The sequence below is a fragment of the Salvelinus namaycush genome, chromosome 12 (genome assembly GCF_016432855.1).
Source record: "Salvelinus namaycush isolate Seneca chromosome 12, SaNama_1.0, whole genome shotgun sequence".
NCBI classification, from domain to species: domain Eukaryota; kingdom Metazoa; phylum Chordata; class Actinopteri; order Salmoniformes; family Salmonidae; genus Salvelinus; species Salvelinus namaycush.
This window is the reverse complement of record NC_052318.1, coordinates 18,920,610-18,948,050: the sequence shown is the minus strand read 5'-3', so window position 1 is coordinate 18,948,050 and position 27,441 is coordinate 18,920,610. Positions and strand designations below refer to the sequence as shown.

Genomic DNA, 27,441 nt, shown 5'->3' with positions numbered 1-27,441 from the left:
ATGTCCATCGCTAATGCAGCTGCCCAGGCCATGCTGTCAGACGCCCTGCTACGCGACGGCGCTGGCGGCAACCGCATCGGTCACCTGGAGCTGGAGCTGCCACTTGACAAGGTCATCAAGTTTGTGTCCGTGGGGCTGCCCTTACTGCTGGTGTCCATGGCCTTCGCTCGCGAAATCTCCATCGGTCAGTCAGTCTGTCTCTCTCCCTCCCCTTGTTTTGCTGCACATTTGGCCCATTATGAGATATTCATTTTCTTTCCTCTCTTTTTGCCTATCGTTTCCTTTTCTGTGTTATTTTTTATTTTCTCACGCCTCTTTTGTCCCATGTATCATTGTGTCATCTGCCTCATTATCTTTTCCTTTGCCTCATGTTTCTCTCTCTAGTCTCTTCTCTCTAGTCTTTTCCCTTCACTGTGTGGGAGTGAGAACCTGTGTTTAGGCTATTCGATTAACTATTCAAAAAGTTCATTCTAACGCCTCTCATGAATTGCAGCAGTATCCTATTATCTTCAATGAAGTCTTTACATGTATTCATAGCATTTACATTTGTTTCCTGATTTGAGTTGACATGTACTGGACCCCAACCTTGGTCAACTGCAGCAACAACACTAACACACAACAATGTGTGTGGTAGCGGCAGCCATAACAGGCTACGTACAGACAAGCTTATTTCCTCGTTTCATTGACATTGAGCTAACGATCGTCTTCCTACGGAGCTGGCCTATAATCAGCCGCTACAGATGCTTAAAGGAAGGGGGATGATTGAGAGCAGCGTTCGCCGACGCCGCATTGCTCGGTAATTACAGGCAACCTGCTGTTTTTGCAGCTCTCTATCGAAGTCAAATGATAGGATATGTTAATTAACTGGAAGATGTTGCAAAACGGAAAACAGTCTAGGAACAGTTGATGGATCTTGGTCCTTCTTATCTGGTTTGTTTTCTGCTTTATCTTTCGTTCATTGTCTGGTTGGTGTCTGTGTTGTGTGTGTTGTGTGCACCTGCGGCTGCAGCCACAGCTACACATAGCTGGGTGAGAAGGAGCCCTTGTTGTACAATGTGTAACAAGCAAGATAGGGATGGCAATAGGGGTTCTTTGTCAAACTGTCTGTGGTAGAAGGAACATGCTTTGTTGCTGTCAGTGTTCCCTTGTAACCTGACGGTCTTGTTAAATAGTCCATTTCAGATACAGTATGTCCCCAGCTATCTCAATTTACTAAAAGACACACACACACACACACACACACACACACACACACACACACACACACACACACACACACACACACACACACACACACACACACACACACACACACACACACACACACACACACACACACACACACACAGTTTCACATCTACATTGTGTTACATGTAATCTGTCCATGAACAGTAATGACATACTAACATACTAACAGTATGGGCGCAGCATAAGCCTTCTGCATGTCCTGTCAGTAAATTTATGGTTGCATGAGCTTCTTTTAGGAGACTCTCATGGATGTGGAGATGTGGAGGCTGTCTATAAAAATAGGCGTCCTGCGTTTAACTCAGGGTTTCCTCTGAAGCGCAAGGGGCACGCCCGTCGCCCTACCCTGCCCTCCCAGCACTGCTGTAGGGGAGATAGACTGAAGGGAAGGGTGTGGACCCCTGGCTCTGTGGTTCAACCATCTGTATGGTGGAGCGGGCTGGGCTCGGTCCTGAAAAACCCCTACACATTAGGAGAGTAATACCACCCTATTTTAAAACCCAGTTTTCCATTTAGAAACATATGATTTAGATTTTTTTACATTTCTGCTTCTGGAAAAGGGACACGTACACATTAAGGAATCTCTCTCTCTCTCTCTCTCTCTCTCGTGTGTTTATGCCTATGCATGCAAGTATGTTATGTGTGTGCACATGCATGCATCTTTATGTCATCGTAATACCTTTACAAAATAGTTAATGTTTTTCCTCTAGGCCCACAGATCAGCTGTTTCCCCCCCAATAACTTTACAGCCAAGCAGGCAGCCTACGTGGACACGTACTGCTGGGACTCCCTGATGCACCATGAGTTTGACACAGATGGAAACTTTGAGGAGCGATCCCTCTGGGTGCACAAGGTAAAGCTCTGTTATGTTATGATGGAACGAGAGACATTTGCACACACCTTAAAGTGGAGCTGACAGTGTTTTAACTACTTTGCAGATATGAATATGCAGATATGCTCATAGGGCGGCGCACAATTGGCCCAGCGTCGTCCGGGTTTGCCCGGGGTAGGCCGTCATTGTAAATAAGAATTTGTTCTTAACTGACTTGCCTAGTTAAATAAAGGTTAAATAAAATAAATAAAAAATAATAAAATGAAACAAACGATCATAAGGTCAGTCATAAATATCAAATTCCCAGTGTATGTTACTAAACCAACTTTATAAGAGGTTCTCAACATTTCATGACGTAGAGTAAGGCATTGTTGGCAGAATAGATGTATACAGTTCAATGCATTATCAATATAATTCACCAATACATTTCTTGGTAGTCCAACAAATATTGCTATCAGGTTGTAAATCACAGCTGGCCTGGTGCATTGTTTGCTGCCTCCAGCCATTCGGGATTCAGTTTCAATGAGTCAATATTTAGGACAAAAACAGACGAATGTAACTAAGGCTGGGAATGTCAATACAATCAACCTAGCAAAGGGCAATGTCAGTCATAATGTGGCTAATAGGCTAGCTTGTCTATTTATAAAGCTATTTATTTAGTGAGCCAAAAACACAGAGCCTAACGGTTCTGGGATGATATTATTAGGTGAGTGGGTGAGCGGTGTCATTTGGTTTGCTAGCAAGAAATGTGAATCACTTTGTTACCTAGCTATGCTGAGCTTAATTGACTGTTAACATATCTCTGAGTTGTCAATCAAATGTACGTGGCATCGATCAAATGGGTGAGGAGGCAGGCAAGTTCCCATTCAGTTATTAAGACGTGGGTTGGGACAAGCAAGCATTGGCAGGCAAGCTGCAGAAGGACAAACCGGCTACTATTCCCCATAATTTATCAGTGCAATTTTGACGGCCAACTACAAGCTGAAAATGTTTGAGAGGGTTTATCTACTGTTCCCTTGTTAGATTTGTGCTCATCTCGTACTAGCCAACATTAGTTGTTTATCTTTTTGTTGTTGATGTGCATAGGCAACTGAGGGAGAGAGAGCATACCTGTTCATGGTTGTTTGATCAATAGCGCTGTAAAGTTCACAAATGTAAGAGGACTCCCGTGGTATTTACATATAGTAGAAATACATTCAGGTGTATTTTGTGGCTTTTCGCGAATGCTTTTTAATGATCTAAAGTCGCGCTGTTGCTACTACCTGTAAACACACAGTCCAGTTCAAAGTGAATGATGGCAAGCCCGTTTGACAAATGCTTATTTGCATATTGGCCTACTCTAGCTCTGATTGTCTATGGCGCACCGGTCTGTTTAGAGTCCATTCCTGGACAAGACTGACATGTTTTATTAGGTTTTATTTACTGCAGTGTCTATTAATTGTCCAAACGCATGGACGCTTTCCCAATCTATATTGCTATAGGAATATCATAAATGCCTTAGTATACATCATTCCCAAACATTCTATGAAAGTATGAAAATGACCATATCTAAGTGGTATCATATTCTTCCTGGGGGTGTATATGAACAGATGTTTATAAGATGTCATGTTGCTAAAATGCTGTCAGTTCCACTGTGGCACAGGAAGGTAATGCAACTTATGTAAATGGTTGCTCTTTGTCAGGTGATGAAGACCATGGAAACATTGTTTCTGTCTTTGCCATGACAACAGTGTAATGTAAGTGGATCAGTGGAGGCTCCACAGAGGAGGAAGGGGAGGACCATCCTCCTCAGTGAATTTCATAAAAATAAAGTTGTAACACAAAAGTTATCCTTTTTAGATAAAACGATACGAAATATATTCACGTCACCAAATAACTGATTAAAACGCACTGTTCTGCAATAAAGATCTACAGTAGACTCAACAGCACTCTGTAGGGTAGCACCATGGTGTAGCCAGAGGACAGCTAGCTTCCGTCCTCCTCTGGGTACTTTGACTTCAATACAAAACCTAGGAGGCTCATGGTTCTCACCCTTTTCCATAGACTTACACAGTAATTACAACTTCTGGAGGACGTCCTCCAACCTATCAGCTCTTGCAGCATAAACTGACATGTTGTCCACCCAATCAAAGGATCAGAGAATGACTTTAGTACTGAAAGCATAAGCTACAGCTAGCTAGCAATGCAGTGCATAACATGTGGTGAGTAGTTGACTCAAAGAGAGAGAAAGACAATAGTTGAACAGTTTTTAAATGAATTTCTTCCAAAATGAAGGAGAAGCAATATATAGACAAAGAGATTGCAAAATTTTTTCACTTTAAGTTTCACTTACTTAGCTAACAAATGCAGCTACCTAATTCTTTTTCAATCTTCAAAATAGAAATGCTACCAATTTTTTAAAATTAAAACTTGTTACAAATGATGAAGTCACGCATGATTCACCTGTAACGATCGTCTGATGAAGAAGGAGTGGACCAAAGCGCAGCGTGGTAAGTGTCCATGATTTATTAATAAAACTGAACTCTAAATAACAAAACAACAAAGAGAACGAACAAAACCGAAACAGTTCTGTCAGGTGCAGAAACAGAAAACAGAAAACAACTACCCACAAAGCATCGGTGGGGAAAAGCTACCTAAGTATGATTCTCAATCAGAGACAACGATAGACAGCTAGCTGCCTCTGATTGAGAACCACACCCGGCCAAAACCAAAGAAATACAAAACATAGAAAATGAACATAGAACATAGGCTTTACGGCGAAAGCAAACCATGCGATTATCTGAGGACAGCGCCCAGCACACAAATGCATAACAAATCATTTTCAACCAGGGAGTTGCGACACGAAAGTCAGAAATAGTAAATATAAATATAATATATGCCTTACCTTTGAAGATCTTCTTCTGTTGGCACTATAAAAGGTCCCAGTTACATTACAAATTGTCCTTTTGTTAGATCAAGTCCTTCTTTGTATCCATAAAAACTCAGTTTAGCTGGCGTGCTTCAGTCAAAAATCCACTCGGTTTCCCTCCTTCAAAATGCATACAAAATGAATCCCAAACGTTACCAATAAACTTATCCAAACAAGTCAATCAACGTTTATTATCAAACCTTAGGTACCCTGATATGCAAATAAAGGATAACATTTAAGACGGAGAATCGTTATTGTCTTCAACAAAGAAAAATACCAAAGAACGCGCTCTCATTCACGCGCTTGGAAACACTACAGCCAAAATGGGAGCCACCTAGAAAAACTACAATTTCTAGCTAATTTTTCCAAAAACCAGCCTGAAACTCTTTCTAAAGACTGCTGACATCTAGTGGAAGCCGTAGGAACTGCGATTGGGCACGATTTCGCCCTATTATAAAAGTGCCAGCCATTGAAATCAGTGGTAGGATGAAAATTATTTTTGGGGGGATGGTTTGTCCTTGGGGTTTCGCCTGCCATTTCAGTTCTGTTTTACTCACAGTCATTATTGTAACAGTTGTCGAAACTTTAGAGTGTTGTCTATCCAAATCTACTAATTATATGCATATCCTAGCTTCTGGGCCTGAGTAGCAGGCAGTTTACTTTGGGCACGCTTTTCATCCGGACGTCAAAATACCGCCCCCTATCCCAAAGAAGTTAAGATAGAAACCCATGAGGTTGCTGGCCCTTGCTACATATTCGTCGCCAAACCCACTGGCTCCAGGTCATCTATAAGTCTTTGCTAGGTAATGTTCTGTCTTAGCTCACTGGTCACGATAACAACACCCACCCATAGCACGTGCTCCAGCAGGTATATTTCACTGGTCATCCCCAAAGCCAACACCTACTTTGGCCACCTTTCCTTCCAGTTCTCTGCTGCCAATGATTGGAACGAATTGCAAAAATCGCTGAAGTTGGAGACTCATATCTCCCTCACCAACTTTAAGCATCAGCTATCTGAGCAGCTTACCGATTGCTGCAGCTGTGCACAGCCCATCTGTAAATAGCCCATCCAACTACCTACCTCATCCCCATTTTGTTTTTATTTACTTTTTTTGCTCTTTTGCACACCAGTATTTCTACTTGCACATCATCATCTGCACATCTATCACTCCAGTGTTAATTTGCTAAATTGTAATTACTTCGCTACTATTGGCCTATTTATTGCCTTACCTCCTTACTCCATTTGCACACACTGTATATAGATTTTCCTATTGTGTTATTGACTGTACTTTTGTTTATCCCATGTGTAACTCTGTGTTGTTTTTTGTCGCACTGCTTTGCTTTTCCTTGGCCAGGTCGCAGTTGTAAATGAGAACGTGTTCTCAACTGGCCTACCTGGTTAAATAAAGGTGAAATAGGAAAAAATATATATATATATCTTATTAAAAGGGACGTTTAAAGATTTCTCCAGACATAACATTATTAAACAAAAATCAAATCAAACTTTATTTGTCACATGCGCCGAATACAACAAGTGTAGACCTTACCGTGAAATGCTTACTTACAGGCCCTTAACCAACAGTGCAGTTCAAGAATATTTACCAAATAAACTGAAGTTTAAAATAATAAAAAGTAACACAATAAAAACACTGTGACAAGACCTGAGGTTTCTGTTACTGAGGGGATTAGCAATTCATTTCAAAGCTCAGATGTGTCATTTTAGATGGGTTCTATATGTCACGCCCTGACTTAAGTTATATTTGTTTTCTTTATTTTTTGGTTAGGTCAGGGTGTGACAAGGGTGTTTTTTTTAGTTTTTGTATTGTCTAGGGGTTTGTGTCTTGTCTAGGGTTTTTGTTTATCTATGGGGATTTTGTATGGTCTAGGGGTAATTAGGTTTATGGTGGCCTGAGTTGGTTCCCAATCAGAGACAGCTGTTTCTTGTTGTCTCTGATTGGGGAGCCTATTTAGGTTGCCATTGTCCATGTTGGTTTTGGGGGTAGTTGTTTTGTGTTGCTGCACCTTACAGGACTGTTTCGGTTTTGTTCATTCTCTTTGTTATTTTTGTTTAGTGTTCTGTTTTAATAAAATTATAACATGAACACTTACCACGCTGTGCTTTGGTCCGACTACTCATCATCCAACGATGAAAATCGTTACACTATAAATATGTAATAAGTAGTTCTATAAATACTGGGCTGTCTAAGTAAGACATGAATCTCATGCTCATGGGTATAATGATGGAGTTAAACGTGTGCTGTGTCCATTTGTGTATTTTGATGTATTTGGTGGACAGTCTGTTCAGATGAGGGTAAGGAGCTGTGTCACAAGCTTGTGCGGAGTGTCTGTGTTTGTCTGTCTGTGTGTTTCTTAGTTGTACAGTACACATTTATGGAGTTTTAGGTGTTCAACATGGGAAGTTAGGCAATATTGTGAGTAGATATGGAGAGAGATATGGAGCGCTGGATTTGTATCATTTGTTTGTACAGTAATCGTCATTACTTTCGAATGAAAAGTGCCTCTTGCTTCCTTAATGTCGCAATGAGGAGCATCCATTAAAGTCATTAATCTTTCTGATTAAAAATGTAAAATGTAGACTGTAAATCACTCTCTTTATCTACACCTCTCCTTCACTTCTTTTCTCTTATACTTTCACTCTTTCTCTCACTCTTTTTTCTGTTCTCTTCTCTTTCTCTCTACCTCTCCGTCCCCTCCCTTCCTCTTCATTTCTTTCTCACCTTCCCTCCTTTCTTTCCTCTCTCCCTCCCTCCCTCTCAGATGTTCCCGTACTCTCTGTTGGCTATGGCCATGATGATGTACCTGCCTGCCCTCATCTGGCGTTTCCTGGTCATGCCGTCGTTGGGCTCCGACCTGCTCTTCATCATTGACGAGCTGGACAAATCGTACAACCGCTCCGTGCGATTGGCTCAGAGCATCCTGGAGATGCGCCAGAACACCCAGAACCCCTTCACCTTCCAGGCCGAGCTTGAGAGGTGAGAGTGGATGTGGCAAAGATTGTGGCAGAGATAGATCCAGACAGATTGGTTGAGGCAGGAATTTTGAAGAGGGGAAATAAGCAGGCTTAAAATGTATGTCTATTTTTATTCATTTGCACACAGGAAAATTTAAAACAATATGATGACGTTTAAATGCAAATTAAGAGACCATGTTCAGGAGAGGTAAAAAAAAACGGACAATTGCTTCAAAGCAAATACATTGTCCTTAAACGTAAATTATTTTTTTAAATAAACGATCTTCCGTATATCCAATTACAATGATCTTAACATAATTTTGAATGTATACTACAACTTAATCTATCCAGTCATGTCATATTGCAATATAGTACTTAAATAAGCAACCTCAATAACATTTTAATTCTTCAAAAGTGTTTTGTGAGAATGGCAACACACTCCGACAGTCGTGCCAGTTCCTCTCCACTCTTTCATCACCTTCAAACCCTCAATATTTATGATATCGATCAACTTCAAGTCTGTTTATTTGTATTCCAGTTCAAAATAAATCTAATCCCTGTTTCTTTTCAAACTCATTTCAAATTGAAATTTCAAACTCCGGTTCATCATTATTCTACAAGATCTCCACACCCCTTTTTTCCGTAGAAGATTTGGTACATTTTCCATTACTTACAGGCCCTTCGGAAAGTATTCAGACCCCTTGACTTTTTCTACATTTTGTTACGTTACAGCCTTATTCTAAAATCGATGAAATTGTTTTTTTTCTTCTCTCATGAACCTACAAACAGTACCCCACAATGACAAACAAAAACACATTTTTAGACATTTTTGCAAATGTATTAACAATTAAAAACAGAAATACTGTATTTACATAAGTAATCAGACTTTGCTATGAGACTCGAAATTGAGCTCCGGTGCATCCTGTTTCCATTGATCATCCTTGAGATGTTTCTACAATTTGATTGGAGTCCACATGTGGTAAATTCTATTGATTGGACATGATTTGGAAAGGTACACACCTGTCTATATAAGGTCCCACAGTTGACCTTGTCTATATAAGGTCCCCAAGAACACAGTGGCCTCCATCATTCTCAATTGGAAGAAATTTGGAACCACCAAACTTCCTATAACTGGCCGGCCGGCCAAACTGAGCAATCGGGGTACAAGGGTCTCGGTCAGGGAGGTGACCAAGAACCCGATGGTCACTCTGACAGAGCTCTAGAGTTCCTCTGTGGAGATGGGAGAACCTTCCAGAAGGACAACCATCTCTGCAGCACTCCACCAATCAGGCCTTTATGGTAGAGTGACCAGACAGAAGCCACTCCTCAGTAAAAGGCACATGACAGCCTGCTTGGAGTTTGCCAAAAGGCATATAAAGATTCCCAGACCATGAGAAACAAGATTCTCTGGTCTGATGAAACCAAGGTTGAACTTTTTGGCCTGAATGCCAAGTGTCACATCTGGAGGAAAACTGGCACCATCCATATGGTGAAGCATGGTGGTGGCAACATCATGCTGTGGGGATGTTTTTCAGCGGCAGGGACTGGGAGACTTGTCAGGATCGAGGCAAAGATGAACAGAGCAAAGTACAGAGAGATCCTAAATGAAAACATGCTTCAGAGCGCTCAGGACCTTAAACTGGGGTGAAGGTTCACCTTCCAACAGGACAACGACCCTAAGCACACAGCCAAGACAACACAGGAGTGGCTTCGGGACAACTCTGTGAATGTTCTTGAGTGGCCCAGCCAGAGCCCGGACTTGAACCCGATCAAACATCTCTGGAGCGACCTGAAAATAGCTGTGCAGCAACGCTCCCCATCCAACCTGACAGAGCTTGAGAGGATCTGCAGAGAAGAATGGGAGAAACTCCCCAAATACAGGTGTGTCAAGCCTGTACCGTCATACCTAAGAAGATTCAAGGCTGTAATCGCTGCCGAAGGTGCTTCAACAAAGTACTGAGTAAGGGTCTGAATACTTATGTAAATGTGATATTTCATTTTTTTCCATTTTTTAAATTAGCAAACATTTCTAAAAACCTGTGTCATTATGGGGTAATGTGTGTAGATGGAGGGAAAAAACTATTTAATACATTTTAGAATAAGGCTGTAACGTAATAAAATGTCTAAAAAGTCAATGTGTCTGAATACTTTCCGAAGGCACTATTTACATACTGTAGGTCTGTTTTGTACTGTCTCCCAGACTACCTCAAGCACTGCAACAGCTTCAACTCCTTCAAATGCAAAATTAAAAAATATCTACTGGACATTTCATTCAATGACTCATCCAAATAATCTGATGCCTATATGTCACTCATGCTGATTAAGCATTTTACTTGAATATCTTTTCTTTTTTTCTTCTTTTTTTTATACCTCTGATCCATCATGTTTTTTTTCTTTGTGTGGATCTCCACCTATTTGAATCCGCTGTGTGGTGCTAGGAAAAAAAACTAAAGGTCCAGTCAGGGGGGATCCCAGGCCCGAGTTTGGGAAACCCTGCCTTATACAATGATTTTTGAGTGGCAAACATGTTCCTGTTGTTTGTAATTGCCATGGCTGTGGCCATTAAGAAATATATCTTTGAGTTTCTATAAAAACAAAAGTAAGCTAATTACAGCTAAAAGTATCTGAAATGGAAACTGAAAACAAGACCCTATTTAGGCAGTTATGTGACTGACTATTTAAATCTTGAATACTATGATAAATGCTTTAGATACTCACACAACCTCCATTACCAAACATCAGAGCCAATAACATGAAAGTGTGTTTGAGCCAACTGTCCTCTAACCCCATCTCTTCCATGGTCTCTTTTCAGGGCCAAGCGGAAGCGTTACTTCGAGTATCCCCTGTTGGAGAGGTACATGCAGAGCAAGCACGGCTCCTACTTCCTGGTCAGCATGCTCTTTCTGCGCGGCTTCCTCTTGCTCACCTTCATGTCTGCCGCCTGCCTCTACCTCGTCTACTTCCACCTATCCGCCTTTCTCCAGGATGAGTTTAGCTGCTTTGTCCGCACCGGCTTGCTGCGCGACCAAAACTGGGTCCCAGAACTGGTCCAGTGCAAAATGACCGGCCAACTGGTCTTCCAGGTTATTAGCGTGGCTAACGGTGCTATCTACGTCCTTCTGGTACCTATCGTGCTGTTCAGCTTGGTCCGCCTCTTCTGTTGGGATACGACTCTATTGTCGGTCTACGAGGTTCTACCCGCATTGGGACTTAACAGCGGTCGCAAGCTGGGCTGCCCGCTCAACGACCTCAACGTTCTTCTGCTGTTTTTGCGAGCTAACGTGGCGCATCTGCAGTCTTATGGCAGGCTGAGGGCCGTATGCTCGCTGGCATCCCCGCAGATCGGGAAGGGGAATGGCGTGAAGGGCGCGGGGATGCTGACGGCAGAGGAGATCGAGGAGAGGGCCGAGGCAGCACAGGAGCTGGAGGAGGAAGTGGAGGAGCTGCAGGAGGAAGGGAAGCTCAACCTGGTGGATATCATGACCATTTTAGGAGCGGCCCGGGGAAACGCGTTCAACTGCACCGATTCCAGGCCTCTGGTGGAGGAGAATATGAGTCTGGGTACTGTAACTCTTATCTACACTCTCAAACGTATTCTGCTCGTGGGATTGTTCACCTATATTGTTTGGGATGTTCAGAAAATTATAAAATGATGGAGCTCTCTCTGTGAGACTGCAGATGATGTTCAAATTAAATAACGGATGGTGGTGTAAGCAGTTTTCATTGAATAGCCACTCTACTCTTACTGAATATTGGATGAGGAGGCAATAGTAGTAATGGACTTCACTTGAGATAGCAGTTTTGATTCAAACTTTTCCATCTACACTGTGATACAAAAATGCTTTCCACAAATATTAACTGTCCACAAATGGTTTTCTTATACATGTACTACTATACCAGTAGGCCTAATATAAATAAGTATTACATGTTAGAGAGTTTTTCCTCAGGACTGGAAAGCCTATAATTCTAAAAGAGGCTTTTATTAGGAACTACAGCAAGAGAGCAGATACAATTAGTGGTCATTCCCACTCCTAACTCCCCTCTCTGTCTCCTTACAGAGCCAAACCACCAGGGGTACCATGAGTTGAAGGAGACTGCATCATGTAATCGTTACTAAACCACGAATTGACTGAACCATCAATGTGACACCAATTGAGGGGTGGGGGGGGGGGGGGGGGGGGTCAAAAAGACAACCTGGGAGAGAAGCGAGGGAAGGGGTTCTGTATCCAGAGAAGTTGTTCCAAAAAGCCTCCATTAGAATTAAAAGCTTGGTGGTTAACTTGAGCGTTGTTGTTTCTTTATGTATGACTGAGCTTCTGGGTCGTTGTGACTCAACTTAATTTCAACCTCAGATTTCCTACTTTTCTTTATGGTTATGCTATTTACTGTACTTGATTTTGTGATTTGTCAGCAAGGAAAGTTGTATGTGTTAAATGTCAACCAGTAACATTTTGTTTGTTCTATGTCAACAGATATCAATGTAATGAATAAAGTTATTTTTCTGACTTGTGTTGAATGGCTCAAGTGCAACATTTCCCTCACCACTTGTGAATCACATTGTAAATTAATTGCCTCGGAAAATATGTGATTATTTAATTGAATAAAATACATTTTAAAACTGCTCACTCTCTAAAAAATGCTTATTTTATGTAAACATTCTGCGCTGAAACATTTGCTGCAATTTGAGCACCTTTTGTAATTAAAATAAGAAACATTTATGTATCTTGTCTTCACTGATGTTTTGAGCGCTTACACTTTTAAACTCTAAACTGGATTATTCTTCTCTTACGCACCCCACATCTGATATTTACTAGAAAGATAAACACAGACTCTTATTCTCCTCTTTACTAAATTGTAATACAATTATATTAAATTCATATTCTTATCCTACACCCAGTCCTGACTGAAAGGGCCACCAAAATTGCACCTTCAACATTCACTCATTTATAGTTAGTGGGTTACGAAATTACCCAGGGTTGGGTTGGGAAAACCAGGGTTGGGTTGGGAAAACCAGGGTTGGGAAAACAGGGTTGATAATGTAGGGGTTGAAGAAAGTTTCACATATTTGCTGCCCAATGTGGTCTGGAGTGCTGAGATGGCATTTTGAGCTGCAATGTCAGATATCCTGCAAAGACTCTGCTTTAGGTCTTGTCCCATATGGCACCCTACTCCCTATATACACTCTTAGGAAAAAAAGCATAGCGGACTGCTTTTGACCGGGGCCCACAGGGCTCTTGTCAAAATAGTAAACTATGTAGGGAATAGGGTGTTGGGACATAATGTTAGTTGTGCAGCCATAGCCACATACCTAAAGATCCTTGCTGACCCACTCACACATAAAACCACCACTAAGTTCAAAGTGTGGAAACTACAATATGTTGCCCTGATTCAGATAATATATCATTGTATGCCAGGCGTATAGGCTATAGACACATGCTGGTGAGCGAGACTCTACATTACTTTGGTAACCATAATTCCTCAGCTGTACATGGCAACTGTAGGTAATGATTATTGAAATACGTAGGTAATGAAAAGAGACTGCTCATACGTAGTGTGTTTCAAAAGAGTTACCTAGTGTGTCTACTGTGTAGTGATACAATTTCGGGAATCCTCTCCCTCAAGCACCCCACTCTGTTTTTTGTGTTGAATACAATTCCTCATATTAGCCATGGCAAAGACATCAGACGCCATAACACAGCCAGAGACCTTCATTATATCTCATGAATTGACACTGTAAATAGAGCTGCTCACTTTAGTCTATTTCAACTCGGGCTGGTATAGATTTGTATTGTTTCATATCACACATCTTGATGAAAATCCTCACAAACTCTCCACAATGTATCTGTCCATAAATCCCTAAATCCTTTTTGGAATGATAAATAGAATTAAACAAGAGACATGATCTTTGGAATGTTATGATTACATATTTCCAAATGAACAAACAAATTAATAAATAAAAACAAATCAATCAATCAGCCAATAAATCAATATAACAACCAACCTGCAATGGATTCATCAAAAGTTTTCCATGATGAAAACTTGTTTACTTCTCAACTTAAAACTTATTTGGGAACGGGGGCAGTATTGAGTAGCTTGGATGAATAAGGTGCCCAGAGTAAACTGCCTGCTACTCAGGCCCAAAAGCTAGAATATGCGTATATGTATATGGATAGAAAACAATCTGAAGTTTCTAAAACTGTTTGAATGATGTCTGTGAGTATAACAGAACTCATATGGCAGGCAAAAACCTGAGAAAAAATCCAACCAGGAAGTGGGAAATCTGAGGTTTGTAGGTTTTCAAGTCTTTGCCTATCCAATATACAGTGTCTATGGGGTCATATTGCACTTCTTAAGGATTCCACTAGATGTCAACAGTCTTTAGAACCTTGTTTCAGGCTTCTACTGTGAAGGGGGTGAGAATAGAGCTGTTTGACTAAGAGGTCTGGCAGAATGCCATGAGCTAAGTCAGGCGTGCGGCCGTGAGAGCGAGCTCTGTTCCTTTTCATTTCTAAAGACAAAGGAATTGTCCGATTGAAACATTATTGAAGATTTATGATAAAAACATCCTAAAGATTGATTCTATACATCGTTTGACATGTTTCTATGAACTGTAATATAACTTTTTTGACTTTGTCTGAACTAATTACTCACGCACTGTGCATTTGGATTACTGGGCTAAACGCGCAAACAAAAACGAGGTATTGGGACATAAATTATGGACTTTATCAAACAAAACAAACATTTATTGTGGAACTGGGATTCCTGGGAGTGCATTCCGATGAAGATCATCATAGGTAAGTGAATATTTATAACGCTATTTCTGAGTTTTGTGACACCTCTCCTTCTTTGGAAAATGGCTGTATGTTTTTCTGTGACTTGGCGCTGACCTAACATAAATCGCAAGGTGTGCTTTCGCCGTAAAGCCTTTTTGAAATCTGACACAGCGGTTGCATTAACCTCTAATTCCTCCCAAACCCGGATCCGGGAACACCCCCATCAGTAAAAAAGCTGACTAGCATAGCCTAGCATAGCGTCACAAGTAAATACTAGCATCTAAATATCATTAAATCACAAGTCCAAGACACCAGATGAAAGATACACATCTTGTGAATCCAGCCATCATTTCTGATTTTTAAAATGTTTTACAGGGAAGACACAATATGTAAATCTATTAGCTAACCACGTTAGCAAAAGACACCACTTTTTTACTCCACCATTTTTTTACTGCATCAGTAGCTATCACAAATTCGACCAAATAAAGATATAAATAGCCACTAACCAAGAAACAACTTCATCAGATGACAGTCTGATAACATATTTATTGTATAGCATATGTTTTGTTAGAAAAATGTGCATATTTCAGGTATAAATCATAGTTTACCATTGCAGCCACCATCACAACTCTCACCAAAGCGACTAGAATAACTACAGAGAGCAACGTGAATTACCTAAATACTCATCATAAAACATTTCTGAAAAATACACAGCGTACAGCAAATGAAAGACAAACATCTTGTGAATCCAGCCAATATTTCAGATTTTTTAAGTGTTTTACAGCGAAAACACAATATAGCATTATATTAGCTTACCACAATAGCCAGAAACACAACACCATTTACCAGCAGCAAAGGTTAGCGATTGTAACAAGCAAGCAAAAGATATATAATTTTTGACTAACCTTCATAAACTTCTTCAGATGACAGTCCTGTAACATCATATTACACAATGCATATAGGGTTTGTTCGAAAATGTGCATATGTAGCGGCACAAATCGTGGTTATACAATGTGAGTAGTGGCCAAACTTCAAGCAATCTGTCCGGCGCCATCTTGGAGAGGCACCTAATCTAATCGATAACTATTCATAAACTTGACTAAAAAATACAGGTTGGACAGCAAATGAAAGATACATTAGTTCTTAATGCAACCGCTGTGTTAGATTTTTAAAATTAACGTTACTGCGCATACAGCGTGCGCTAAAGCGAGACCGCACCGAAATTCATGGCGGAATTATTGTTTAACATTTGTCAACATAAATACGAATTAACAGCATAAAGACTTCTTACTATTTGACGAGCTTCCATCAGAATCTTGGGCAAGGTGTCCTTTCTCCAGAACAATCGTCTTTTGGTTGAAAGATGTCCTCTTCTCCTGTAGAAATAGCAGCTAACGCTAGCTATGTGCAGGAGAGGTGTCCAACTCGTGATAGCGCGTGACAAAGAAATTCCAGAAAATCGCAATAAACTGATATAAACTGCTATAAGTCGGTTTAAATTAACTACCTTATGATGTCTTTAACACCTATAACGAATAAAAACATGACCGGATATATCTAAGGCCTATAACCGGAGCGTTCTAGAGCCACAGCCAGATGTCCTCCCTGCGTCAGAGCGAAGTGAAAAAAGGCCGGACACTTTGTTCCGAGGTCTTTTATAACCTCTCAGTTCTGCCTAGCAACCCCATTTCAACTCTCACTATTCGCTGACACCCAGGGGAAGACGTATGCAGTGCATCTCAACCAATAGAAGACAGGCAGATTTATAAACAGATCTCAGAACAGCAAGCAGATTTCTGCATTCTCACATCCTCATAGGAAAAATGCTCTAACTCGAGTTCTGTTTCACTCACAGATATAATTCAAACGGTTTTAGAAACGAGAGAGTGTTTTCTATCCAATAGTAATAATAATATGCATATTGTACGAGCAAGAATTGAGTACGAGGCAGTTTAATTTGTGAACGAAATTATTACAAAGTGCAAATAGCACCCCCTATTGAGAAGAAGTTTATCTTTAATTGTGTGTTTAACACTTGTATCTTTTATCAATGTTTATGATGAGTATTTCTGTGATTTGATGTGGCTCTCTGCACTTTCACCGGATGTTTGTTTGAGACAATGCATTTCTGAACATAACACACCAATTTCAAATGAGGTTTTTGGACATAAAGATGAACTTTATCGAACAAAACACACATTTATTGTCTAACATGGAGTCCTGGGAGTGCCATCCGGTGAAGATCATCAAAGGTTAGTGATTAAGTTCAATGCTATTTCTGAGTTTTGTGACACCTCTCCTTCTTTGGAAAATGGCTGTATGTTTTTCTGTGACTTGGCACTGACCTAACATAATCGCAAGGTGTGCTTCCGCCGTAAAGCCTTTTTGAAATCAGACACTGTGGCTGGATTAACGAGAAGTTTATCTTTAAAATGGTGTATATTACTTACTTGTATGTTTGAGGAATTTTAATTATGAGATTTCTGTTGTTTTGAATTTGGCGCCCTGCAATTTCACTGGCTGTTGGTTAGGTGGGACGCCAGTGTCCCACATATCCCAGAGAAGTTAAGGCATATGTGTCACTGTAGCTTATACAATCAGTTTGTCCTTGTCAGAAAGCCTCTGAAATATTGAGAATAATCACTCACAGCCAGTTAGAGACCCGTATAGTACTATCCATCACCACCATCCATTCCACTGGGTTTGATGCCCAAGTTCATGAACTGTCAGCACAAGACATATCTGACCTTTTTAATGGATTACGCTCTGAAATCTGTACGAATAGGCATGGTCTGTAACCAACAGGACCCTGAACAGCTTCTACCCCCAAGCCATAAAACTGCTAAATAGTTTGTTAAATTATTAATCAAATAGCTACCAGAATTATCTGCATTGACCCTTTTTGCACTAACTTCTTTTACTCATCACATACGCTGCTACTACTGTTTATTATCTGTCACTTTATTCCTAGTTTTAATGTATGTACATATCTACCCCAATTACCTCATACCCCTGCCATTCGACTCGTTACTGGTACCCCTTGTATATAACCAAGGTATCGTTACGCATTGTATATCCATATATTATTACTTTTACGTGTTTTACTTTTCTATTATTTCTCTACTTTCTCTCTGCATTGTTGGGAAGGACCCGTAAGTAAGCATTTCACATTTCATTTGATCTGGCTACAATAAATGGCTTGAGTATAGAGCTAATGTGGACAACATGTGAAAATCAAATAATGTAGTAATTATTATTAATTATCAGTCTAACAATAAAATCAACAAATTCCTTGGAGGAGGAAGGGGAGGACCATAGTGAATTTCAGAAATATTCAGTGAATTTCAGAATAAATTGTGAAACATTATGCTTTTTAGATAAAACTATACAGAATATATTCACGTCACCAAATATCTGATTAATAACTGAAGGCCTACAGTAGCCTGAACATCACCCTCTAGGGTAGCGCTATGGTGTAGCCGGAGGAAAGCTATTTTCCGTCCTCCTCTGGGTACATTGACTTCAATACAAAACCTAGGAGGCTCATGGTTCTCACCCCTTCCATAGACTTACGCAGTAATAATGATGACTTCCAATCAGAGAATTAATCTAGTACTGAAAGCATAAGTGGCAGCTAGCTAGCAGCACATTTGTGGCGGCAGGTAGCCTAGTGGTTAGAGCATTGAACTAATAAACGGAAGGTTGCAAGATCAAATCCCTGAGCTGACAAGGTAAAAATCTGTTGTTCTGCCCCTGAACAAGGCAGTGTTCCTAGGCCATCATTGAAAATAAGAATTTGTTCTTAACTAACTTGCCTAGTTAAATAAAGGTAAAAAATATATATACAGTGTGGTGAGTAGTTGACTCTGAGAGAGAAAGACAATTGAACAGTTGTGAAAAAATTCATTTCTTGAAAAATAAAGGAAAATATATCTAGATAGATTTGATTCAAATGTTTTCTTAGTCCACCTTTCACTTACTTAGCTAATACAGCTAATTTAGCCTACTCAACAACCTGATTCAAACAGAGAGGAATGATATTTATGTTAGCTAGCTGGCTAAGGTTATCTAACACTGCAACTCTTCCATGTCAAGGTAAGCTTTTGGGGCCCGCCGGTGTAGTTGCTAAACTTCTTGCTGTACACTGTACTGCGTGATTGCACACATGGATTGGACAGGGCCGGCGTAATGGGCTGGCTTTAGAAGCCTGGCGCGGCATATGGCATGCCAATTAGTGTCAATGACCCAAAACACACAACTGGAGGTGTGTTTTGAGTCATTGTCCTGTTAAAAAACAAATGATAGTCCCATTAAGCGCAAACCAGATAGGATGGCGTATCGCTGCAGAATGCTTTGCTAGCCATGCTGGTTAAGCATGCCTTGAATTCTAAATCAAAGACAGTGTCACTAGCAAAGCACCCCTCCTCCTCCATGCTTCAGAGTGGGAACCACACATGCGGAGATCATACGTTCACCTACTCTGCGTCTCACAAAGACACTGCAGTTGGAACCAAAAATGTTAAATTTGGACTCATCAGACCAAAGGACATATTTCCAACAGTCTAATGTCCATTGCTCGTGTTTCTTGGTCCACACAAGTCTCTTCTTCTTATTGGTGTCCTTTAGTAGTGGTTTCTTTGCAGCAATTCGACCACGAAGGCCTGATTCACAGTCTCCGATGAACAGTTGATGTTGAGATGTGTCTGTTACTTAAACTCTGCAAAGCATTTATTGGGCTGCAATCTGAGGTGCAGTTAACTCCAATGAACTTATCCTCTGCAGTAGAGGTAACTCTGGGTGTTCCTTTCCTGAGGCGGTCCTCGTGAGAGCCAATTTCATCATAGCGCTTGATGGTTTTTGCGACTTTACCTGAAGAAACTTTCAAAGTTCTTGAATTTTTCCGCATTTACTGACCTTCATGTCTTAAAGTAATGATGGACTGTCGTTTCTCTTTGCTTATTTGAGCTGTTCTTGCCATAATATGGACTTGGTCTTCTACCAAATAGGGCTTTCTTTTGTATACCACCCTAACTTGTCACAACACAGCTGATTGACTCAAATGCATTAAGAAGGAAAGAAATTCCACAAATTAAAATTAACAAAGCACACCTGTTAATTGAAATGCATTTCAGGTGACTACCTCATGAAGCTGGTTGAGAGAATGCCAAGAGTGTGCAAAGCTGTCATCAAGGCAAAGGGTGGCTACTTTGAAGAATCTCAAATAAAAAAAAATATTTTGATTTGTTTAACACTTTTTTGGTTACTGCATGATTCCATATGTTTGGGCTTCTGAGTGGCGCAGCGGTCTAAGGCACTGCATCTTAGTGCTAGAAGCATTACTACAGACCCTGGTTTGATTCCGGGCTGTATCACAACTGGCTGTGATTGGGAGTCCCATAGGGCTGTGCACAATTGGCCCAGCATCGTCCGGGTTAGGGCTTGGGCCGTCATTGTAAAGAAGAATTTGTTCTTAACTGACTTGCCTGGTTAAATATTGTAGAAAATAGTCAAAATAAAGAGAAACCCTTGAATGAGTAGATGTGTCCAATCTTTTGACTGGTACTGTATATCTCTCAGATATAGGACAGAGACTACAGAACAAACATCCTTTAGATTTTTGGGGGGACTATCTATTATTCCATGTACTAAAATGATGTTATTATGTTTTTTTATACTTCAAGGGGTCTTAAAATTCAAATTCAAATAGAAAAATTATCCTTTGTATGACCTTCTTAAAATAATTCCATTTAGCTTAGTAGAACCCCACCCCCTAGCTTAGACAGGGTATAGACTCTTATGGGTTAAAAAACATGGGTTATAAAAAACATTATTATTAATGGATTTTGTGCTAGACTTTTAAAATCAGCGACTGATACAGTATAGACATTGGAAACCAGGTGTGGGCATTCTTTGGTCAAACTGTGTTCTAATTAATCAATTAAGTGTCAGGAAGGAAAATAAACCATGCAGAATTACAACCTTGGAGGACTGATGTTGTAAACTGCTGAGGTAGAGAGAGCAAGACAGAAATTCATAAAATTGATCTAACATTCCAACTGGTTCTGAAGCTCTTGGACCACAAGCCACAGTCTTTAAGATGGCAAGGCAAGCTAGGCTCAATCAGATGCCATGTGTTGGCCTTTTCACACCATTGGAAGCCAGTTACACAGCTATGAACGAGCACATATAGGGGCGGCACAGCAAATAACGCTATTAATTTGATGGAAGATAAAAGGCAAGACAGGTTGCCTGGAGGCTTTTTGGCATAATGGGTCTGTTTTGGAGGTAAGCAGGTAAATAACTAATGCAACATCAGCCGTGGACAAGTGCACTTGTGGAAGTCCAATTATAAATGATGGCCTCCATTCTGCTGAAGTTTTTCTATGTAAATATGGATCATTAGGAGTTTCTTCTTCGAAAAACCAGGTGGGGAGTCTTAGAGTGCTACAGGAGAGGAAGAGATAAAGACTATCTGATGTTTCCTGGGATAATAATATGGCTTTTTGTATTCACACAAACGGACAAAGAGATATGTTTGTACAGTTGTTGTGGGTATTTCTGTTTTTCTGACTTAAGGGATCAGCTGTTTGATTCACACCATACCACTGGGGGGCACAGTTGAGTTGAATAGGGAGGATGATTGCAAGTTGGTTTCTAAAGCTCCAGGATAGCAACTTGCATCACGGATAAGCTTGTTTTGACATGGAGCTAGATCCCACTGAGCACAAAGATAAATCATCATTCCATACCAGCTCTAATATAGCTTGCAGTATACCAGCACAATCACATTGAACCAAACACTTGCTCGAAAAGCCTTTGATTGAATGTGTGCCATTAGACAATCAATGTTAGGCCAAATCTCACTGGCCTACCTTTCCTCTCTCAACGCAGAGCAAGCGATCCATCGTGTCACAAAGGCTGAGAGGGGATACTGGCCATATATTTTCTCTCATCGTCTGTTTGTTGCTTTTGTGTGTGGCAATGATCTATGTTTTCTGGGGGCGAGCGTCGCAAGTGGTCATGCTAAAGTCCAATTAAGATTGATGTTTTAGGTCAGGCGGTGAGGGAGGGTTAATAACGAGCCAATGGGGATGATGGATGCTGCCTTCAGGTTGAGTGAGGATTCAAACGACGAATGCACTCTGTCACTGTTTTCTGTTGCTACGGCTATATTTCTGTAATGGTCCCTTAATCCAGTATTATTACAGTTGGGGTGAGGGAGAGGAAGGGAAAGAGGATGGGGGAACCACAGTCAAGGTCCACTACAGATCCTAAAACATTTGTTTTGCTGCTTAATGCCCGCATGGCGAGGTGAAACAGTGGGTGATGTAGTGAAACATTAAGTACTGCAGTCTGGAGCCACAGCCGCAGGGACTTCCAGCTTCTGACCAAATCAATACAACTCACCTTGTTTCCAGGAAACTGCTAAATGAAGACAGATCCCCAAATTAAAGGAGTAGTTGGGGTACTCACAAAACAGACCGGACGACACACAACACATTCAATATTAACTCAGTACTTAGTGAGTACAGAAAACTGTCGTTTGTTAACCCTTCAATGTATCAGGGGAGAGTTTTTAAGAGCTGTACATCTGCCAACAACTCACGGTGGCTCAGGGGCAAAGTAAAAACTCCCCTCAAAATCTCAGCCTGAGGTGAGATTTGGTTACCGTCTGCTACTCCCAATCTGATCTCAACTGCCAGAACACCAGACGCTTTGTGACTCTAGCATTAGCTTGCGGCGGCTGAAGTACCTTCAAGTGTCAAAGCAAAGCACAACTATCACCGCCTAAGCTGCTAAGATGGCCAACGTCAGTTAGTGGTTAGCGTGTAAGAAAGTACTCTGACCTTGCAGTAAATCAACAATTGACAGGCGTGACACAGATAACACAAGCTGTTAAGTATGTCTCTGAAAGGTGACAATGTTTCCCTATCCCCTCTTCCCTCTGTTTTGGCGTCCGCCTGACCCCCATTGATTGATAACAACACGAGAGCTCCAAAGGAAATGTAGCTGCTGCCATGTATGCACAAGGACTTGGTTAAGGTCATGTCAACAAACCTGACAGATGATCTTGACATGGTTGCCTCCAGGGCCGTATTAAAAAATCATAGGCCTTCGGGTTTTGTCCTTGCACCAAGATGCAATTTGATGTGTGGTCATTTTACTGTTGAAGAAAAAGCCCCTTTATAATGAAACCATAATAATGTTTGCATTGCCTGTGGCATAGGCTACAGCTGAGCACAAGCGTTTTTAGTATTTCCATTCATGGGGATTTTCATTTTTAGCGAGGTCTGAAAAAAATCTGCCTTTTAAAAAAATGCATTTAATTCAATTCTACATAATTTACAAGACAGAAGACATTAGCTGAATCTTTTTTAATACGACACAAATGACTGGCTATTCTGACACTGACAATCTGAGATCAATCTGGCCTTGAATTCAAACAAACAATAACCCAGGCCAACGAAGCGACACATAGATTGTACAGTATTAGGAGGCAATATATACACATTATATATATACAGTTGAAGTCGGAAGTTTACATGGACCTTAGCCAAATACATTTAAACTCAGTTTTTTCACAATTCCTGACATTTAATCAGAGGAAAAATCCCCTGTCTTAGGTCAGTTAGGATCACCACTTTATTTTAAAAATGTGAAATGTCAGAATAATAGTAGAGAGAATGATTTATTTCAGCCTTTGTTTCTTTCATCACATTCCCAGTTGGTCAGAAGTTCACATACACTCAATTAGTATTTTTGGGTAGCATTCCACAAGCTTCCCACAATAAATTGGGTGAATTTTGGCCCATTCCTCCTGACAGAGCTGGTGTAACTGAGTCAGGTTTGTAGGCCTCCTTGCTCCCACACACTTTTTCAGTTCTGCCCACAAATGTTCTATAGGATTGAGGTCAGGGCTTTGTGATGGCCACTCCAATACATTGACTTTGTTGTCCCCTAGGATAGGGGGCAGCATTTTCACGTTTGGATGAAAAGCATACCCAAATTCAACTGCCAGCTACTCATCCCCAGAAGATAAGATATGCATATTATTAGTAGATTTGGATAGAAAACACTCTGAAGTTTCTAAAACTGTTTGAATCATGCCTGTGAATATAACAGAACTTATTTAGCAGGCGAAACCCCGAGGACAAACCATTCAGATTTCTTTTTGAGGTCACTCTCTTTTCAATGGGATTTCATTGGGAATCCAGATTTCTAAGTGACCTTCTTGCAGTTCCTACCGCTTCCACTGGATGTCAACAGTCTTTAGAAATTGGTTGAGGTTTTTCCTTTGTGCAATGAAGAAGTACGGCCATCCAGAACGAGGGTAACTTGAAGTGTACTGTTAGATAGAGGCACATGACCAGACAGCTAGCTACAGTTTGTTTTAATCCTGTATTGAACACAGATCATCCCGTCTTCAATTTTATCGATTATTTACATAAAAAAATACCTACATTTGTATTACAAAAGTAGTTTGAAGTGTTTTGGCAAAGTTTACAGGTAACTTTTGAGATATTTTGTAGTCACATTGCGCAAGTTGGAACCGGTGTTTTTCTGGATCAAACGCGCCAAATAAATTGACATTTTGGATATATATCGACGGAATTAATCGAACAAAAGGAACATTTGTGATGTTTATGGGACATATTGGAGTGCTAACAAAAGAAGCTCGTCAAAGGTAAGGCATGAATTATATTTTTATTTCTGCGTTTCGTGTCGTGCCTGCAGGGTTGAAATATGTTTCTCTCTCTTTGTTTACTATGGTGCTATCCTCAGATAATAGCATCGTTTGCTTTCGCCGAAAAGCCTATTTGAAATCTGACATGTTGGTTGGATTCACAACAAGTGTAGGTTTAATTTGGTATCTTGCATGTGTGATTTAATGAAAGTTAGATTTTTATAGTAATTTATTTGAATTTGGAGCTCTGCATTTTCACTGGCTTTTGGCCAGGTGGGACGCTACCGTCCCACCTATCCCAGAGGCAATTTTGTCACAATTTTGGAAGTATGCTGGGGTCATTGTCCATTTGGAAGTCTCATTTGCGACCAAGCTTTAACTTCCTGACTGATGTCTTGAGATGTTGCTTCAATATATCCACATCATTTTCCGCCTCATGATGCCATCTATTTTGTGAAGTGCACCAGACCGTCCTGCAGCAAAGCACCCCCACAACATGATGCTGCCATCCCCATGCTTCACAGTTGGTATGGTGTTCTTCGGCTTGCAAACCTCCCCATTTTTCCTCCAAACATAACGATGGTCATTATTGCCAAACAGTTCTATTTTTGTTTCATCAGACCAGAGGACATTTCTCCAAAAAATATGATCCTTGTCCCCATGTGCAGTTGCAAACCGTAGTCTGGCTTTATTATGGCGGTTTTAGGAGCAGTGGCTTCTTCCTTGCTGAGCGGCCTTTCAGGTAATGTCAATATAGGACTCGTTTTACTGTGGATATAGATACTTTTGTACATGTTTCCTCCAGCATCTTCACAAGGTCCTTTGCTGTTGTTCTGGGATTGATTTGCACTTTTCGCACCAAAGTACGTTCATCGATGAACGTGGTACCTTCAGGCTTTTGGTAATTGCTCCCAAGGATGAACCAGACTTGTGGAGGTCTACAATTATTTTTCTGAGGTCTTGGCTGATTTCTTTTGATTTTCCCATGAAAAGTCACAGTCAACTTAGTGTATGTGAACTTTTGACCCACTGGAATTGTGATACAATGAATTATAAGTGAAATAATCTGTCTGTAAACAATTGTTGGAAAATGACTTGTGTCATGCACAAAGTAGATATTCTAACCAACTTCCCAAAACCTATAGTTTGTAAACAACAAATTTGTGGAGTGGTTGAATAACGAGTTCTAATGACTCCAAACTAAGTGTATGTAAACTTCTGACTTCAACTGTATATACCACTGTTCAAAAGTTTTTGTCCATTAAAATTGTGTATTTCTTTTCAAATTGAACCTTTATTTAAGGCAAGTCAGTTAAGAGCAAATTCTTATTTACGATCACGGCCTCGGAACAGTGGGTTAACTGACTTGTTCAGGGGCAAAACGACAGACTTTTACCTTGTCAGCTAGGGGATTCAATCTAGCAGCCTTTCGGTTACTGGCCCAACGCTCTAACCTCTAGGCAACCTGCAACATCATGTTGATCAGAAATACAGTGTAGACATTGTTAATGTTGCAAATGACTATTGTAGCTAGAAACGGCAGATTTTTTATGTAATATCTACATAGGCATACAGAGGCCCATTATCAGCAACAATCACTCCTGTGTTCCAATGGCACGTTGTGTTAGCTAATCCAAGTTTAACATTTTAAAAGACTAATTGATCATTAGAAAACCCTTTTGCAATTATGTTAGCACAGCTGAAAACTGTGCTAACCCTAACAACTTTTTTTTTTAAATAACGTGCCCAACGTAAATGGACATTTTCTCTTGCCCAGATCGTTTTTTTTGTGATAAAAGTAATATTTATCGAACAAAAATAACATTTGTTGTGTAACTGGGAGTCTCGTGAGTGGAAACATCCGGAGATTATCAAAGGTAAGCGATTAATTTGATTGCTTTTCTGACTTTCGTGACCAAGCTAACCAAGCTAATAAAAGGCTAACTGTTGTAGCATTTATTGCTACACTCACAAAAGCTTGGATTTCCTTCGCTGTAAAGTATATTTTCAAAATCTGACACGATAGGTGGATTAACAACAAGCTAACCTGTGTTTTGGTATATTTCACTTGTGATTGCATGATTATAAATATTTTTTGTAATATTTTTTAATCTGATATGTTTGGGATTTTTCATCTTCCTTTCAGGACCGGAACGAGGCTGTAGTTTTCTCAGCATAACGCGCAACCCAAATGGAGTTTTTTTGTGATAATAGTAATATTTATCGAACAAAAATAACATTTGTTGTGTAACTGGGAGTCTCGTGAGTGGAAACATCCGGAGATTATCAAAGGTAAGCGATTAATTTGATTGCTTTTCTGACTTTCGTGACCAAGCTAACCAAGCTAATAAAAGGCTAACTGTTGTAGCATTTATTGCTACACTCACAAAAGCTTGGATTTCCTTCGCTGTAAAGTATATTTTCAAAATCTGACACGATAGGTGGATTAACAACAAGCTAACCTGTGTTTTGGTATATTTCACTTGTGATTGCATGATTATAAATATTTTTTGTAATATTTTTTAATCTGATATGTTTGGGATTTTTCATCTTCCTTTCAGGACCGGAACGAGGCTGTAGTTTTCTCAGCATAACGCGCATCCCAAATGGAGTTTTTTTGTGATAATAGTAATATTTATCAAACAAAAATAACATTTGTTGTGTAACTGGGAGTCTCGTGAGTGCAAACATCTGAAGATTATCTAAGGTAAGCGATTCATTTTATTGCTTTTCTGACTTTCGTGACCATGCTAATTTGGGGCTAACTGTTGTAGCATTGAAAGCTACACTCACAAAAGTTTGGATTTCTTTTGCTGTAAAATATATTTTCAAAATCTGACATGATAGGTGGATTAACAACAAGCTAAGCTGTGTTTTGGTATATTTCACTTGTGATTGCATGATTATAAATATTTTTAGTAATATTTTTGCATTTGGCGCCCTGCAATTCTAGCGGTTGTTTAGGAAAGTGATCCCGTAAAAGGGATCCGTAGCGCAGAGAAGTTAAACAAGCAATAAAACTGGTCT

At 40.2% G+C, this 27,441-nt stretch overlaps 1 protein-coding gene across 1 annotated transcript; it reads left to right on the top strand.

The window, feature by feature from the left end:
• Positions 1–12,073, top strand: LOC120056791 (pannexin-3-like). Its single transcript, XM_039004995.1, has 5 exons — positions 1–192; positions 1,964–2,098; positions 7,764–7,978; positions 10,769–11,517; positions 12,015–12,073. Exons 1-5 carry the CDS (start codon positions 1–3, stop codon positions 12,071–12,073), a joined length of 1,350 nt encoding a protein of 449 aa, XP_038860923.1.
• Positions 12,074–27,441: the final 15,368 nt, after the last annotated feature.